Source organism: Bos grunniens, chromosome 12 (genome assembly GCF_055505025.1).
Source record: "Bos grunniens cultivar Pamir isolate PY7600 chromosome 12, Bosgru_T2T1.0, whole genome shotgun sequence".
NCBI classification, from domain to species: domain Eukaryota; kingdom Metazoa; phylum Chordata; class Mammalia; order Artiodactyla; family Bovidae; genus Bos; species Bos grunniens.
The window spans coordinates 90,499,535-90,517,766 of NC_141176.1; the positions used below are offsets into that span (position 1 = coordinate 90,499,535).

At 43.5% G+C, this 18,232-nt stretch overlaps 1 protein-coding gene across 2 annotated transcripts in view; it reads left to right on the forward strand.

Annotated features, from left to right (window-relative positions):
* Positions 1-18,232, forward strand: part of MYO16 (myosin XVI) — a 519,851-nt gene that overhangs the window by 363,172 nt on the left and 138,447 nt on the right. For both annotated transcript variants that reach the window (XM_086328670.1, XM_086328671.1), the window contains 2 exons: positions 12,091-12,166; positions 17,264-17,439. In XM_086328670.1, the coding sequence (XP_086184796.1) occupies positions 12,091-12,166; positions 17,264-17,439 (252 nt within the window). The remainder of the gene's footprint in view (positions 1-12,090; positions 12,167-17,263; positions 17,440-18,232) is intronic.

Below are 18,232 nucleotides of genomic sequence, written 5' to 3' on the forward strand. Positions count from 1 at the left end.
TGTTAGTTTCAAGTGTGCAATACAGTGATTCAGTTTCACATAAGTATATTTATGCATGTGTATATATGCACACACACACATATTCTTTTTCAGATTCTTCTCCATTGTAGGTTATTCCCAGGTGCTGAGTATACTTTGCTGTGCTATACAGTGGGATCTCGTTCATCTTTGACGTGTAGTTTATCTTTCTGCTAATCCCAAATTCCTCATTTATCCCTCTGCCCTTTTCGGCTTTGATGACCATCGTTTGTTTTCTACGTCTGTGAGTCTGTCTTTCTTTTTGCAGATAAGTTCCTCCTATGATATTTGTCTTTTTCTGACTTACTTCGCTCAATACGATAATCTCTAGGTCCATCCGTATTATTGCAAATGGCGTTATTTTGTTCTTTTCATGGCTGAGTGATATTCCATTGTGTATATGTAGCACATCTTCTTTATCCATTATTCTGTTGATGGACGTTCTATTAAGCAACTATCTTTGTTTCTATATTCTTTCATATCCCCAGTGCCTGGGAGAGTGTCTGGCATGTAAAAGACATCAATACATATTTAATGAATAAATGAATTATTTGATGATTTTAAAAAATAATTTACTGAATTCATAGGATTTAGTTGAAAACTTATTTTTCTGCAAGTTTCATCTTCAGTAACTACACACCTGACCCTCCTGACCTGCCTTGTAAGTCTGTGTTGTATCTTGGGGATATACTAGATGTTCAGTAAATGCTAATTGTATTAAACAATGGTACCAAGCTTTGGAATAATATTTTGCTTGCTAATTAGTTTATGTTTGCATTCAAAAAGTATTACACAAGCACTTAATAAAATTTCAGTTGTTTTAAGAAAATCTGGGGGAAAGCAATGAAGAGTTTGAATGAATACAATTATATCACCGAGCTCTGAGAGCAATAAAGCAAAGCAGAGAAAGCCCATTGATTAATTGCCACATAGCTAAGACCCTGTGGAATCACAAAATTTCCTGTAAAAGCACCTTTATACTTTAAAGCAGGATTTTCCATAATTGAAGTCAATTTTGTGGTTTTATGAAAGTCTTTCATTTCACTGAGATGTACTGATGAGTCTTAGCCCAAGGACTCCCTGAGGACTATTCACATGTTGAAGCATAGAGTCTATGTAATTTGTGGCAGTATGTCAAGCCATATGCCATTCCAATCATCAGATGTAGCTGCATACACTTCAATTCTGAGGCACTGCATTTTCAAGGAAAGCAGCACATTTCTGCATCCTGTAATTCAGAAGTTGTAACAAAGAGCTAATTGGCTTAAAACCAGCAGGCAGGGGTCTATTTTGGATTGTAGGATGAGCAAGCCTGAATAGCTCTCTGATGACCGAGTTGATCCCCAGGGAGACCACGATGGCTTGGGGGGTCGCGGGCTTGATGGGCGTCTCTTCTTAGCCCAGACAGATGTGCTAGAGTCCCTCCCATCACCACTTGTTCCTCCGTGACTCGTTTACCTGGTTTTGTTAGTAGAAGGGTACTACATCTCACAGGAAGGGCGATCATCGCTGCTGGTGATGATTCTGACTCCAGCCGCCTGCCCCCAGGACCCACACATCTGACTGCAGGAGCCCCGACCAGGCTTCTGAATTTCATTTGGAGCAGAGGCTCAGAGGTCTTTTAGAAATGTTTAAGCAACATTATTTAAATTATAGCCAAAGATCTTCCCTAAACACATTTGAATTTTTCATTACTCATAGGAGCGTGATGTATTTTCCACTCTCCGTTTCAGAAATATTTTAAAGTCATTGGGAAGAGACTGTGCATGAAATATTAACAAGGTCTTGTTAGTGAGCATGAATTTGAATTAAAGAAGCTGTGAGTTGTGTGGGATTTTTTTTTAATTGTTGTTATTTGTTTTAGCAAATTTTAAACTGTATATGGAGTTACCTGTTTTAGGGATTGCTCTTAAACTTCTGGTGATTTAAATGACGGATAAGCACTAAATCCGGAAGAGCATCTAATTTGGCTTTTAAAATTAAGAATCTTGAAGGAAGGAGGAATTATGATTTGGCAAAAGACGTTGGCTCCTAGGAAAGCTGAATTTCTTGAAGGTGATTCCTAAACTTTAAAAGAAGTAGTATTTTGAAGTCCCTACACTTTAATGTGAGAAAAGAGGATCGATTAAGAGATAGTAAAGCAATCTGAAATAATAAAACTTAAATTCATGAAAATAGAGATCAGGATTAATAGCTGTCAAATATATGACACTTCCTATAACACCAGGAGATCAGTCCTGGGTGTTCATTGGAAGGACTGATGTTGAAGTTGAAACTCCAATACTTTGGCCACCTGATGCGAAGAGCTGACTCATTTGAAAAGACCCTGATGCTGGGAAAGATTGAGGGCAGGAAAAGAAGTGGATGACAGAGGATGAGATGGTTGGATGGCATCACCGACTCAATGGACATGAGTTCGGGTGGAGTCTGGGAGTTGGTGATGGACAGGGAGGCCTGGCGTGCTGTGGTTCACGGGGTCGCAAAGAGTTGGACACGACTGAGCGACTGAACTGAACTGATATGACACGTATTTGATCCTCTTTGGTATCTACTCAGCAAGTCTTTGTCTGAACATTGTTTGTTGTGATCATTGTTGTTTTTTTGGCATGAAGTGATTCATGGGTAAGTGTCCCATTGATGATTCATGGAAATCAAGCTGGTGATGTCGCTCTTACCTAGGGTGCTGTGTCTGTGTTTCAGCCTCCCTCTCTTTCCAAACACACAAGCAGCACGGTGGGTGAGAGAGTGTCCCCGTCCCATAGGACGGGCCCTGCTGCTCACTCCTGGAGCCTACAGATGGGATCTGATTTGGAAAAGGGTCTTTGCATGTGTAGTTAAGTCAAGAGTCTTGAGAGGAGAAGATCCTCCTGGATTATCTGTTGAGTCCCAAGCCCAGTGACAAGTGTCCTTATAAGCGTGAGGCAAGGGCGAGTTGAGAAAGGAAAGGACTGAAGGAATGCAGCCTGGAGCCTCCAGAAGCTGGAAGAAGCCAGGATGGCAAGCAGGGATGCCTGACTCCAGAGTGGCTGTTGGTTCCAGCAGCTCTGGGAATTAATGCGCCTGTTCCTTGGTTCAGCGTTTACAGATTAGAAAAGTAGTGAGGAGTTGTAACTTGTAACACTGTAGTTTTGTTTTTTTTAAACTACACCTGATTCATTTGAAAATAACGTCCGCGTTTCCCCATGTCTGTCTTTGCTCACGCAGTTTCCTCACCTGGAACACCCCTTTCCTCTTTCTTTCCAAATCTTTCCTGTCTTCCCAAGGCCCCAGTTCTTGCCTCGTCCACGTTACTCTGCTCTCTCTTCCCTCATCAGCAAGCATGCCTGATGCTTGCATAGCCGTTTTCAAGTTGCAAAGTGCCTCTGAAACATTTCCACCCCAACCGTCGGTGTTGATGTTCCAGGGTGGGGGGAGCGGTGTTCTGTGACTTAGCAAATACTGCACCGCTGTGAGTGAGCCTCCTGCGGGCACCATGACAGACTCCCCCACACAGCGTGGCTTCAGACCGTAGAATGTATCCTTCACAGTTCTGTCCACCAGCGTCTGAGATCAAGTGTCTGCAGGTCGGATCCCTCTCCAGGCTTTGAGAAATATCTGTTCCAGGTCTCTCTCCCCCAGCTTCTGGGGTTGCCAGCAGCTGTCATTCCTTGGCTTGTGGACACAGCACCCAGGTCTCTGCCTCCATCTTCATGAGGTTTTCTCTCTGCCTGGGTCTCTATGTATCCCCTTCTCTTTATTAAGGACACCAGTCACTGCATACCCCCCTGCCCACCCCACCCCCCATGCAGTAGGACCTCCTCATCGTAACTGATTACATCCACAAAGATCTTATTTCCAAAAAAGAGCACATTCTGACATTCTGGTTCTGGGTGGGCATGAATTTTGGGGGGCGTGTCTCACTTTTCTCATTGCTGCCCCCCACCCCCACATCTTTTTCTCTCCACTGTGGTGTGTGGTGAAGTCTATGTTACCTCACCTGATGGAATCTGCGTTGTGTGATAGATGCTCCAGGGTGCTTGGGGTTCCATTGCTGTGACTTTGCGGAGTACGCTGACCCTCAGCCGGCACATCGGTGGAGTTTGTGATTAAGAGGAACAGAGCTGTGAACCTCAAAAAAACTCGCTTTGAAGTTTAAGTGGTACGGCTTCTCGGCCTGTTGGCTAAGATAAGTGAAGGTGAAGTGGGAAGTACGAGATCAGTGCAAGGAGGACTGTTGTGCAGCCTTCTGTCAAAGACGCCAGTCACATTTCCCCAACAAGAGCCGAAGGTCTTTCTATGCAGAATCACCATCATATTTAGCACACTTTTAAACTCATCCATCACAGATATCGAGGTCATGAACGTATTTCAGGAGCCATCTAAGCAACTGGCTACACTGAGAATATTAGAGTCCCGAATAACTTTTCTAAATTATTGGTAAAGGTCCTTGATTCATTAGAAAAGATATTTGTTACTTCTTGTATGTTATACATATGCTCGTGTTATATAAATCGATGTTTCTAAGTGTGTTAGAATATTTATGGTATTAATGCAGCTTTAGCAGATGATAAGGAATATATAACCTCCACAGTCATGGCATCATCTTTTCTTACACTTCCTGTATCATTTGAAAGCCTTCAGGGGAACGTTAGTGCAGAAAATTGAGATTTTCCTCTATCTGTGGAAACTATAATATTAAAAGAAAAAGTATTTAGAAATCTGTTTCACCTTATGTTGATGTGACATTCTGTTTTCACTGACTAACTGGTGATTTTTGTGATCGGTAATGCTACCTTGATTAAAGACAATTTTTGTAAAAATTACATTCTTTACCATTTAAGCATTGTGACTAATATTTTAATCAAGCACACACCTGTAAGGTCTTTGAAGTTTTATTGCAGATTTTTAAAGATCCTTTCACTGTTATTTCCCTTAAGAAAATGGAAGCACTCTCTGCAATTTCCATTCGTATTCTGAGATGTCATTTTACGGCAGGAGGAAGAGGTAAAGCACTTTATATGATGTGCTTGTAGGTGCATCTTTATGAGGGTGGGGCGTGACTGCATTCACCGGGGTTCCTTTCCCAGCCCCCTAAGTCACATCCTAGCGAGATGGATAAAGTCGTAATCCCAGACAGTGGACCCTGGCCCTTATCATCATGTCACTCATTTCCACAAGCCTTTCCGGGAGCCCAATTACAAAAAGATTGCTGATCGGAGTGATGTGGGGGAGAGACTGATTTGTGGCCAGTCTGTAAAATGCGTAATTTTTTCCCCCCTGCTCCTTGAAAAGGATCTGCCCCTATTGTGGAATAAATTAAGTGTGAAACATGTCGGGTGAGATTTATGGTGTTGCCCAGACTTCTGAGAAGCGGAGATCTTTATCTCACGGAGGCTGCCATACATTACATTCTGGGTGATACGCGGATGACAGCCAACCTCTTTGCCCTCAGACATATTTACATAACATGTGTGCGGAGGAGGGGGGATGCCTTGGTCCCTTCAATCTCCCCAGGCCACCTGTGTCAGGAGCGTCTTCTGTAGCTTGTTGGCTGGCCTTCACCCCCAGAGATTTGTGGGAGACCCCATGTGCCCAAGACAGCTCTGAAAGTGAACCTTTAAATCAGCAGAAAAAGGAGATGCACTAATCAATAAGGAAGCTTCCTTTTATTTCTCTCCTTCTTTTCTCCAGGCAGAATCCCCAGACATAACAATGAAATCTGTCTGGTCTAGGCCAAACTGTTACTATTAAAGGTTATTTGACAAGGATATTTTGACCCATACAGAAAGAGCTTGATCTACATCTGTGTCTGTTCACCTCTTGGGCAGACTTTTAGGAAAATAAGAATGAGCTCCGCCAGGCTCCTGGTGCCCCGTTTCTTGTGTCAGGACCACTTGTGGTGTAGATTTTTGTAGATTTGATAAATGTTTCCTTATCCAGGGTTTTATTAGGAAGAAAAAAAACACAGGCTTTTATTTAGGAATCTCACTGTTTTCTTTTTTTTTCCAAAGATTTAACTGGTTCCTTCATCTTCGTGGATGACAGACATTTAGAAATAGGAAACTTTAGAATTTCCTTGAATATTGATATCTTATTGTTAGTTGACTGGTATTTTTTTTCTTCTCAAAAGGAACCAAAGAAGCGTGTTCATAAATTTCAGATATGGTAATTTCAATTCAATGCCCATATCCAGATTCTAGATATTTATATTAAAAACACTTAACAGTAACACTATCTGCTTCTAGTAACTTATTTTGTTGATTAGTATCTATCGACTTAAAGTGAATCAGAATGAGAGCAAGCAAAACTGCTGGATGGAATCAGTTAATGGAAAAATAAAAAACAGAAACCTCTGCTTACAAATATTGATGCTATAGAGAGATCAATTTACCACTGCACATGAAATCCAGACTTCTTAGCAAACCTCCGGTAGAAAGCTGAAGCCAGGCATGAAGAATTATCAGACCCATTTACCTTTGCTGAAAAACAATCTTATTTCTTTGGCTAAAATCCAACTTTACAGACATTCTGATGTGGTCTAGAGAATTCGAGAATGTATGTCAAAAGTCTGATTTTTATCAGCTGTTAATCCCATCTCTTTCTCATGGATTATATTTTGCATCATGTAAATATCGTGGTGGAGATGGGGATTGACTGACGAGTGAAATTACTTCCATTCTGTAAATGTTGGTGTTTCCCAAGACAGTATTTTCTGTCTCCTTCGGGGAGTCAATATGCTCTTATGATTCGGCTTCTCATGGGGATGGCTCCCGTCTCTCTCCTGCCTGTGTCTCTATGGGCTTCACAGCTCCGTGTCTACCTTTAATATCTCTGCTTGCATCACGTCTTCACGTTCACAAATCCAGAAGCTCAACTAAACTAAATCTCCGGACACTCCCTCAACTGACTCAAAAAATGTAAATAAATAAATGAAACTGATTTTCCATATTAGTCCCACTTGTCAATTCATGGTGAAACCAGAAGCCCAGTTAATGACTGCATACAAGCGCTTCTGTCCCGTTTACCCTGGAATCCAAACACCCGCTTCCCATTTCAGCCGCCGAGGTCATGTCCTTCTCCCTCTTGGGTCCCTTCAACAGTCTCCTAATTCTCACCGGTAGAAACAATGTGAATTCTCAGTAAAGAGATGGATACCTCTCTTTACTTAAAGGCGTGCAGACTGCCTCTGCTTCATGTATCTTCTTGTTTCTCTGGTAACACTGTCCCGATTAAATGTGATGACCCTGATTCCACTTGCTAATAATAGTCCTGAAACAGAGGTGGTGATGCCTGCTTGCTGGCCACGATTTTCACCTCCCAGCTTACCTCCATGGTGGCTCAGAAGGTGAAGAATCTGCCGGCAATGCGGGAGACTCAGGTTCAGTTCCTGGGTTGGGAAGATCCCCTGGAGGAGGAAATGGCAACCCACTCTAGTATTCTTGCCTGGAAAATTCCATGGACAGAGAAGCCTGGTAGGCTACAGCTTATGGGGTCGCAGAGATTAGACTCAGCTGAGCGACCTTCGCTTCAGATGCTTCATAATTATATTGTATTCTCATCTTAAACTTAGCAGCAGTCTTAAACTTTAGGAGCAAATATCTGCTTTAGTAGCTGTTCCATATTTAAAATGCCCAGGAAGCCTTGATCCTCTGCAGACCTTGTTCCCAGATGCCCCATCTCCTGCCAGCATCACGCCAGAGGCAGAGTTCACAGAGCATCAAGGCAGTAGTCCCTGGAGCCGTGATTCTCAAACTTGACCGTGAACTAGGATCAGCTAGGGGGCAAGTTCAAAGTGCAGATTGCTGGGCCCCGCCCCTCTAAACAATGATCAGAAAGGACGGGGTGGAGGACTTCCTTGGTGATCCAGTGAATCTACCTCCTAATGCAGGGGACACGGGTTCCATCCCTGGTTAGGGAAGACCCCCCCATGCCACAGAATAACTAAGCCTGTGGGCCGCAATTACTGAGCCAGTGAGCCTGAGCCTGCAAGTTGCAACTGCTGAGCGCACTGAACTACTTAAGCCTTGGTGCCTAGAACCCGTGCTCTGCAACACGAGAGGCCGCCGCGGTGAGGAGTCCTCCCTGCTCCGTGCAACTGGAGAAAGGCCCTGCATAGCAATAAAGACCTAGAGCAGCACCAAAAGTAATAATAAGTAAATCTTAGAAAGAAAAAAAGGTCTGGGTGGGTTCCAAGGCGTGTGCATGTTTATTCGACACCAGAGAGTGTGGTCCGTGAGTCCTAGACACACTGTGGGTGCTCACGCTACGTACACGCTGCAGGTCCTCAGTGGATCAGCCGCCGAGTGGGTGCTCCCACGGCACATCTCCTGGACCTCACACAGCCCTCCTCCTGCGTGCCGACATCTGGAGCTGGACTGGGACCACAGACTTGGAGAGTCAGGACCTCGTACTGGAAGACGCCAGGCTAACCACATGGCGTTGCTGGTAAAAGAAACTGCCTGCTAAGGCAGGAGATTTAGACACACAGGTTAGGTCAGGAAGATCCCCTGGAGGAGGATACGGCAGCCCACGCCAGTACTCTTGCCTGGAGAATCCCCAAGGACAGGGGAACCTGGCAGGCTGCAGTCCATGGGGTTGCACAACGTGGATACGACTGAAGTGACTCGGTACGGACACGCTGGAAGAGCCCACGCCTTCTTCACCCGGGTGCATAAGCCCGCCGCTCTTGCTTTAACTCAGGGAATTGAGACCAGAGGTGCTGGCTGGAGCTGTCTCCTCGGAGCTCACTCACCTTTGCACCGCAGCTTTCCTTGGCAATTAGCCAAGCCTGAGCTTGACAACCTCCAGTTGGGAAGACCGTGTGTGTGGTCTGGCCTTTTGTAAACTTTTCTCTGTGGACCCAGGAGCCCAGGAACCTTGATGGATAGTGATTCACACCCAGGGTGAAAGTTGTATACCCCTGTTTTTATATACGGCGAACATAATTCATCTTTCAGGGACATGAACTGCATTTACCTGCTATTGTGCTACAGCGAGTACCTCCAAAAAAGGAGCACTCGCGACTGCAGCGCCCAGCTTACGCTGTCCTCCCAGCCTGGCGTCCACAGCAATGCGTTCAGATGAGTGTGCTAACTGCTGAAACGTGGGGGAGAGACTCCGTTGCCTTTGAGCCATTTTACTCAACAGAATCATTCGAGAGGAAACCTTTGACTACATGACAATTTCCTTAAAGATTCGTAGGGGGCCCTGTGCATATAAAAGTCTCTATTACATGTGTGAGGGACGCTGTCACTTACAGCATGAATCCTAAGAGGAAAAAAAAGAAAAAAACTAGTTTGAATTTCAATTATGTAAAGATGGAGGGTGGAAAAGAGCATTTAACCTGGCCTCTGTCTTTTGTGACTTTCAGGCTTTCTCTCCTTTCATCCCCTAAGTAATAAACCAGCAGGAAGGGGAAGGGCGGTGCTGAAATCAGAGCCCCAGGGCTGAGTGACCTGGAAAGACCCACGCCTGAAGCCTGCTTCCTGCCATCCAGCAGCACCTGCTCTTCCCCTCCCGAGTGGCCCAGCTAAGCTAGAACAGCCTTGTCTGTTCCCCCAAAAAGAAACACTTAGAGAGCTAAAGCAGTGTTCCCATTGCCACAAAATAATGAAGTTCACCTGCTTCAAGATTCATCGATTTTATATGAAGCAAAAACTTTTGCCCAATCCATGCTTTCTACAGGCATCAAACCGCCCTCCTTGAGTGTCTGCACATGTATGGATTTTGTTCAGTACCTTTTCCGTGTAACTTTGCCAGTTGGAGTCTCCGACTGGCAAGTTTTGAGCTTTTGTTTTGGTGGGAGACCTCTAGCTTTTTCTCTAGCTATCCAAATACAATCAGGATGCCATTCATGAGATGTCCTAGAGCGTAGGATCTTGTGTTAATGACATCAACATACTCTCTGAGCTTCCCCTGTAGCTCAGTTGGTAAAGAATCTGCCTGCAATGCAGGAGACCCAGATTCAATTCCTGGGTCAGGAAGATCCCATAAAGAAGGAAATGGCAACCCACTCTAGTATTCTTGCCTGGGAAATCTCATGCACAGAGGAGCCTGGTGGGCTACAGTCCATGGGGTCACAAGAGTCGGACATGAGGGAGTGACTTCACCACCAACATAATCTTAAATAAAAACAGGCAGCGTGATTTTGTGCTGTATGTGGTCACTATAACAAAACCTTTTTGTTCATTTCATTGACTATTTAATGAATCTGCCCGAAGGACAAGACACTTTGCTTGTTGCTGCAGAGGCAGAGCTGAACAATCCGTAGTCACTCCCTCCAGAAACAAGAGAAGGCCCCTCAGAAAACAAGGTGTAACAGGAGCAAAGACAGACAAGGAATGTTTTTAGAGACAATCAGTCATTCACTTGTGTGTGTGTGTGTGTGTGTGTGTGTGTGTGTTCAATCCAGAATCATCAGATTCCCCTGAAAAGCAGAGGTTAGAGTTATAGATTGGGGCTGTAGAGAGGAGGACCCAACACTGCAGGGTCATCTCTGGGATGTTAAATAACCTGCCAAACACCCACCAAATGACCCACCAAATACCCTGCTAAATAACCTGCCATCTACCCAAAGATGTAGATGCCTTAGCTGGGTGTCGGGAGTCTCAGGGGCACCACTGCCTCTAATACAGGAAGGCGTGCAGGAGCCACGCTCCAGGTTGAGGTTTCTCAACCCCAATCTGATAGCATCTGGGGCAGATACTCTTCACGGTGGTGCTTCCAGGGCAGTGTAGGGTGTTTGCAGCATTCTGGTCCTTCCAGCCCCTCAGTTATGACAAACACAGACGTCTCCAGGCACTGGTTAGGGTCACTGTCGCCCTGGGTGAGAACCACTGCTCTAGATGATACAGAAATTTGCTTGTATTCAACAACGTGTAATATATAACATAGCAACCATTCTGACACGGGTAAGCCATGTTTTGGCCTAGGACCAAATTGGGTACTGATTATAGAAGTATCTGGAAGTTGTTTATTTGTCTGCTTTACTGCTTAGCTCAGCTGGTGCTAGTGGGAAGAACCTGCCTGCCAGTGCAGGAGACACAAGAGACGCAGGTTTGATCCCCCGGTTGGGAAGATCCCCTGGAGGAGGGCATGGCAACCCACTCTAGTATTCCTGCCTGGAGAATCCCATGGACAGAGGGGCCTGGCAGACTACGGTCCATGGGGTCACAAAGAGTCGGACATGACTGCCTGACTGAGCATGACTTACTTTCACTTCAGTTCAGTCGCTGAGTCGTGTTGGATTCTTTGCGACCCCATGGACTGCAGGACGCCAGGCCTCCCTGTCCATCACCAACTCCCGGAGCTTGCTCAAACTCATGTCCATCGAGTCGGTGATGCCACCCAACCATCTCATCCTCTGCCGACCCCTTCTCCTCCCACCTTGAATCTTTCCCAGCATCATAAAGACTTACTTCACTCAGTATGGTAATTTTTAGATCCGTCCATGTTGCTGTAAGTGGTATTGTTTCATTCTTTTTGTGACTGGGTAGTGTTCCATTGTGTTTACATACCATGCTTCTTTATCCGTTCCTCTATCGCTGTACATTCAGGTTGCTTCTGTGTCCTGGCTGTCGTACGGCAAATACTGCTGCCATGAACATTGGGGTGCACGTCTCTTTCCGAATTAGAGTTTTCTCTGGATATACACTCAGGAGTGGGATTGCGGGATCACACAGTAGCTCCAATTTTAGTTTTTAATGCAGAAGCCGTTCCTTTTCTCATCCTGAGGTGACACTTGCTTCCTTCCCAAGGTGTCGTGAAGCCTTTCTAACTTGGGTTAGAGAGTTTTCTGAGCAGGTGAGAGGTTTTGAAACCAAAGGGACCACAGTGGACATGAATCAGCACCACTTTCTCCAGCACTGGAGGAGGACTCTGCCCGTCCGCACAGGAGCGGCGTCCCGGACTCAGTGTGCAGAGGACAGCCTGGGGAGGGGAGCTCGGAACTGGCTTGGAGCGAAAACTATGACCTGACGATACTGCTCTTATGAGTAATTTAAAACTGTCACTGAGTCAAGTTGTTCTTTAAAGAAAATTACTTTCATGGTCATGTTTAACCATTAGTAATGATGCTACTTTCTTTTATTATAGGTAATGTATGAAGCTGTTGGAGCAATTGAAAAAAATAAAGACTCCCTTTCACAGAATCTTCTATTTGTAATGAAAAGTAAGTTTCCCTGCTCTTTGGTTAAAATGCCACCCATTCTTTATGTCCCTGTCTCTGAACATGGTCCTGTAAAATATGCCACCAGCTAAGGATAATTGAAATATCTTTTGCATTCTAATGCCCAGAATAATAAGGAATGGATCTTGCCATGCTATACTTTGGTTACAATTTAATTTGGAGTCTAGCAGAAACCATAATTTAACTAAGCTTTTAGCAGATAGAAATATAAAACACCTTTCCCACTCTGGCGGTGTGAATATAAAAAAGCTCTTCTGTGCGGACTGATGAAGATGAATATGGTTTCCAGAGTTATTTAGGCCACAGCAGGGTGAATTCCATTACTTAAGATGACTCGGGAGTACACCGAAGGCTGGTATTTTATTCTCATGCACTTTCAGATATAAAGAGCTGATGTTTATAAAGTAAAATGAGAGTACAAGTTTATATATACACACACACGCATATATGTGTATACCAATATAGATTTATAGGCAACAGCTACTTAGTGAACCTTAGTACTTTATATACATAATTTATATATATATATATAACCCTATAGTATATATAAAATGATGTACTGTATTTATATAGAGTATAGTTATATACATAGATGCCCATATACAGATCTATATATATTACATATAAATTCTATCCCCTCTAGTAATTATTTTATTAATAGCACTTCTGCAGTGATTCACATTTTCCTAATAACCTCTTCAAAGAATTAAAATGTATCATCTTTTGTGCTTTAAGTTGCTCTAAATGAGGTGAAGCCATTTATCATTCCTGGGAAAAGAAGCATATGATAGCCTTTCATGAAATAGCTGGATGCCTTTGAGCTGGAAACAAGACATCCATATCACTTCTGGCTTGAGGAACATCGTTACCTTAAATCAAATAGCAGAGTTGCAATATATTGCTTTTCATGGAGAATGACTCCACTTGCCTCTCAGGATGTATGGTTATTGAGTTCTCTTAAAGGTTGAGGCTAATGATAAAAGCATGGACTTGGAATAATACCATGTAGAAAGAAAAGAGTGAGATAATTGAGCTTATGATCACTGGAAATACCTTCCTTCTGGTTTTCAAATATTTGGACTTTCATTTATAACATACTTCAGTTTAATCCATATACTTTATGAAGGTCTAGTGTACAGCATGTTTTCAAAGTTGGCACAAGAATATGTATTTAGAATGAAAACAAGATAGCTTGTGTTATTGCAATTCTGCTTATCTTAATAGAGGCCTTATATTTTAAAGTTACTCTTTTGTGTATGCTGCCTGACAAGTGCCAAGAGAAAACAGGTGAACCTTATTTTAAATATTTTAGACTATAGATACATCTGAACATGAGCATAAAGTTTACAATGTGTCCTTATATGTTCATACAAGAGGCGGCAAGCACTTTCTGCAAAGGGTTAGAGAATAAATATTTTATGCTTTGAGAGCCATAAGTTCACTGTTACAGCGACTCAACTCTGCTATGATAAGGAGGAAGTGGCTATAGACAATACATATGGATGTGGCTGAGTTCCAATAAAACTTTATTTACAAAAACAGGCAAGGGGCTGGATTTGGCACCCAAGCCACAGTGGCTCACCCATTCTGTCGTACAAGCAAAGAGGATTGAGATAGTAGTTTATGAATCTGTGGAATGTTGTGACACTGCAAACAGTTATTAAAAGAAAGTGTAGTTTACAGATAACAGTAATGTTTCCAGACACCTTGCTAAGAACTTTGCTTACAGCACCTGATTTGTATCCTATTATCTAAAAGCTCTGCCTGAGGAAGGAGGTGGGGTCTGTGGCAGGATCCTTGCCAACCTGGCTGGGGCTCTGAGACCCCTGCCCAGTGCAGACCGGGAGCTGGGTGACAACTGCTTAAACAGAAAATCAGCATGGGTCCCTCTGGGTGCCTGAGCAGAGAAGTCAGGTCCACTTGACTCCAAAAGATGCAGAGAAATTAAAATCCAGACTCTTCAGTCTGCTCAGAAGTAGAGGAAAGCTATTTACCGCCGATGATGCTGCTGGCAGTTCTGCATTCCTGCTTACAGACGTTGGGCACCTCCGTTAGCTCATCTCCTTTTCCTGGCAGGAAGGCGCCCAGAGCGTTGTGTGGAGACCCCAGCAAGGGGTGCTTCTCATTGCCGCTTGTGCATATGGGGACCTGCAGGAAAATGCCTACAGCAGGTGACTCCTAGAAATAGAGTAGGGAGGCCAGAGCTGGCTCTTCTCCAAGGGCTTCCTCCCCAGGTTCTTAGGTGCGACATCAAGGCCGGAAGTCTCAGCGCACGCACTCTGCCTGTGGGCGCGGCTTCACTGTCACAGGATGATGTGTCTCCATCACAGGGCACGGCTTCTCCACTTGACCTTCACACGGCCCCAGCCTGTGATCCAGAGAAGGGACAGACACCGTCAGTTATGTGTTTCCGTTCATACTTACTTCTAGTGTTGAGAGGTTTAGTAAAGACATTTCCCCAATTATGGGAATGACTTGCTGCACTGTTTTATGCGTGGTTCCGTTCATCCACAGACCAGTTATAAATAATATTTTTAGTTAAACAGGTCGTGGCATTATATGTTTACTGTTTCACTGTTGTTTTGAAACGATTTCAGACTTAAAGAAAAGTCGCAAAATTAGTACAAAGAACTCCCATATGCTCTTTTCCCAGACTGACTTTTTTCATCTTCTTCCTCTTTTTCTCTCTTGCTGTCTACTTCCCATCTGTGTGTGTGTGTGCACACATGCTCTGAACCACAGGAGAATGGCCAAATGTCTTTCTGCCCAAATCCTTTGGTCCCTATCCAGAGACCAAGGACATGACCTCCATAACCCCAGGAAATGACCAGACTATTAAATATCGATATGGCTGCTGCTGCTGCTGCTGCTGCTGCTGAGTCGCTTCAGTCATGTCCGACTCTGTGTGACCCCATAGACAGCAGCCCACCAGGCTCCCCCGTCCCTGGGATTCTCCAGGCAAGAACACTGGATCAGACTATTAAATATTGATATGGCACCAGTATCTAATTCAGAGTTCAAATAACACTTTACTGATTATCCCACAAATCTCTTTCAGAATGATTTCCCCCCCAATTCAGGATCATTTGTGAGTTCAGTTGCCATTTCTCAGTAGTCTTCTTTAATCTGGGACCCTTCCTCAGCTTTTCTTCTTGACATTAATATTTTAAAAAGTGGAAGACCAGTTTTTGAAGAATGTCCCTCAATATGGGCTTGTTTGCTATCTCCTCACGTTGGAATCAGTCTCCACCTTCTTGGCAGGAGCCCCACGGAGGTGACGATGTCTCTTTCTTAGCACATTGTGCTCCAAAGCTCATGGTGACCTTCACCTTGATCACTCTGTCCTTCAGAGCTCCCTAACGTCACTGTTTTCGGTTTATAACTGATAAGTCATTTCTAAAGAAGTGTTTGTCACAAGCTTTCACCCGTTAGTTTTGACTGAGGCAATGATTGTTGCCTACATCAGTGATTTCCCTTTTGGTTACAAAAGTGTGATTTTTATAACCCCCGTCTTCAGCAATGACATCCTGCTATAAGAGCTCTCCTTTCTAATAATTCATCCATCCATTTGTTCATTCATTATCAGTACGGACTCACGAATTGTTATTTTATTTAAGGGACACAATCCATTACTGTCGTTATTTTGATACTAAAATTGCCCAAGACTTAGCCAATGAGAACCCCTCCAAGCTGGTTCTTGTGTTCTTTTGACAGGTTCTCTTGTCCTTTTTAAGCACTGTTTTACATGCTGGCTTTCCAAAATATTCTAAGATCCTCTACCTTGCCTCACATCCTAAACTAGCCACTTACCCAAGATGCCTTATTTTATAAACGAATAGTATTAAGAAACTTAGAAATGGGGGCAGGCTGGGCTCATTGCAACTGGAGTCTTACTGCTTTTAGACCCTTTCAGAACTAGAAAATTTTAAACACACACATATATAAAACTGTATATTAAAAGTCATGAGTTTATTGTGATTCCCAAAACTCAAACCTATAACCACAAGGCTCCTGTTTACCTTCCTGTAATCCATAATTGTGTCTTCGCTTCTCTGTCCCTTCTCCTGGCTTGCTGGTTTGTTTCTTTTTTTTTTAATTCTTGCAGTGACTTTTCACTGAATGCACTGCTAGTAAATATATCAGCTGGGCAAGTGAAATAATCTGAGTGTGGAAATGGTAGAAACTAAACCACTTTGCTTCTGCCATTGCTGACTGTCCAGTGGGCTAAGACTGATCCCAAACAGTTTATGCACGTTACATCACCCTTCAGTCTTATAGGAACCCACAAAGTAGGTACTCAGTGGTTATTTTTTAGAAAAGGAAATTAAGGCTTAAACACTGCCTGTATACAGCTGTAAGTAACACGAGAAGCTTGCCTTCTAGGTGCTTAACTGACAGACAAGGTTCTCACTTGACTGTTCAGATTTGCCACCAAAACTCCATTCATTCATGCACCCTTTTCTCCCTGAGGTGTCAGGAAACACGTATGGACCCAGGATTACTAGAATTTTTGTAACCTGACATCTAAAAGTTATCAGCTTGCTTTCACGTTTGCAGCCTAACTGGATCAGAAAAAGAGGCACCTCTTCCCCCAACAGCAGAGACAGCCGAGTGAGTCAGGGGCTCCCCCGATGTCTGCAGACACCCTGAGAGCTTCCTCCTGGGGCTGTGGGCTCCTGGCAGTTGTTTTCCTGGAACGGAGAGCTGATAATGGAAACCATAAGTCTTCATGGCTTGGTCAAGTGCCCTGAGGTCTTAGGTCTGAGCAGGTCCGATCTGGTTCTGGATGTTAGGAGAGCAGCAAGTGCCCCTGAATTTGAGAGCAAAGGTTTCAGGGCGCAGGACGAGGGCAGGAGAGCTTGGGATCCAGACTCCGGGTGGAGGGCAAAGAAAGTCAGAATTCATCAAACGGTGTGATGAGTAGTGGGGAAAATGAAAGCAAAAAGGACAAGGAAATGTCGATTCCCTCCCCGCACAGAATGCTTTCATGGTGAGAGCGCTAGGATGAGGGGTTAGCTTAATGCTTGCGTAAATTACGATTCTAATGCCACTTACAGTATTCATTTATTTATTTCCTAGCTAGTGAAAACGTCGTGATCAATCATTTGTTCCAGTCGAAACTGTCACAAACAGGAGCCCTCGTATCGTCCTCTCCTTCTTTTAAATTCAGAGGACATAAATCTGCCCGGCTCAGTAAGAGAATGACAGCATCTTCAATGATGGGAGAAAACAGGAATTATCTAGAACTTAGTAAGGTAGGAGTTTTTATGATTCGTATCTGGTGGTTTTTAAATTTGCTCAGCACGTTTGCTGCTTCTTTTAAAGAACAAAAAATGTACAGTCCTCTATGCTAATGGAAAGAAATTGGTATTTTAATTTAACAAAATTAACGGAAAGACTGCTTACCCAAAGTATAACCCTTGGAGAGAGGATGGTATGAGAGCATGCAGTGGAGTGAAAACTTGATAGCAAATACAGGCTTAGTCATTTTATTGGTTGTCTTTGCAACACCCTTTTTAAGTCTCATCTCTGCGACTGTGTTTTTGATGAATGGGAGGTTTCAGGGACAGAAGGTTTAAAGGGAATACACTTAGCTACCTTATTCCGTTGCCATTAGTCACTTCAGAGGTTTTAGGTCTCTAAACAATAAATTGTAGTTTCTCACACAGACATCATGTATTTTTCAGGTCCTGGAGTGTTTCACTGTGCGTTTTGTAGATTTTTAATTTGTTTCTGCATTACGCTAATTTTTTAATGTGTATTCGTTCCACACCCGCGAGGTTGTACTTACAACCTAAAGATTTTGATGATTTGTAAAAACAGAACAAAAATGTAGTGAAGAGTTGTTTCAGAAGTGTACTGAGTTTATGCATTCAGTGCCAGTGTGTTTTGCTTGCCTTTACAGAAACTTTAAAAGACGAGAAGTATGGTTGGGAAGGGTCCAGGATGATCCATTTTAGAAATTCAGTCGTTGTAGCCTGCTGGAATGCATTTTTGCTTACCAATTAAAATAAAAGCATAATTAAAATGAGCTCTATTACAGAAGAG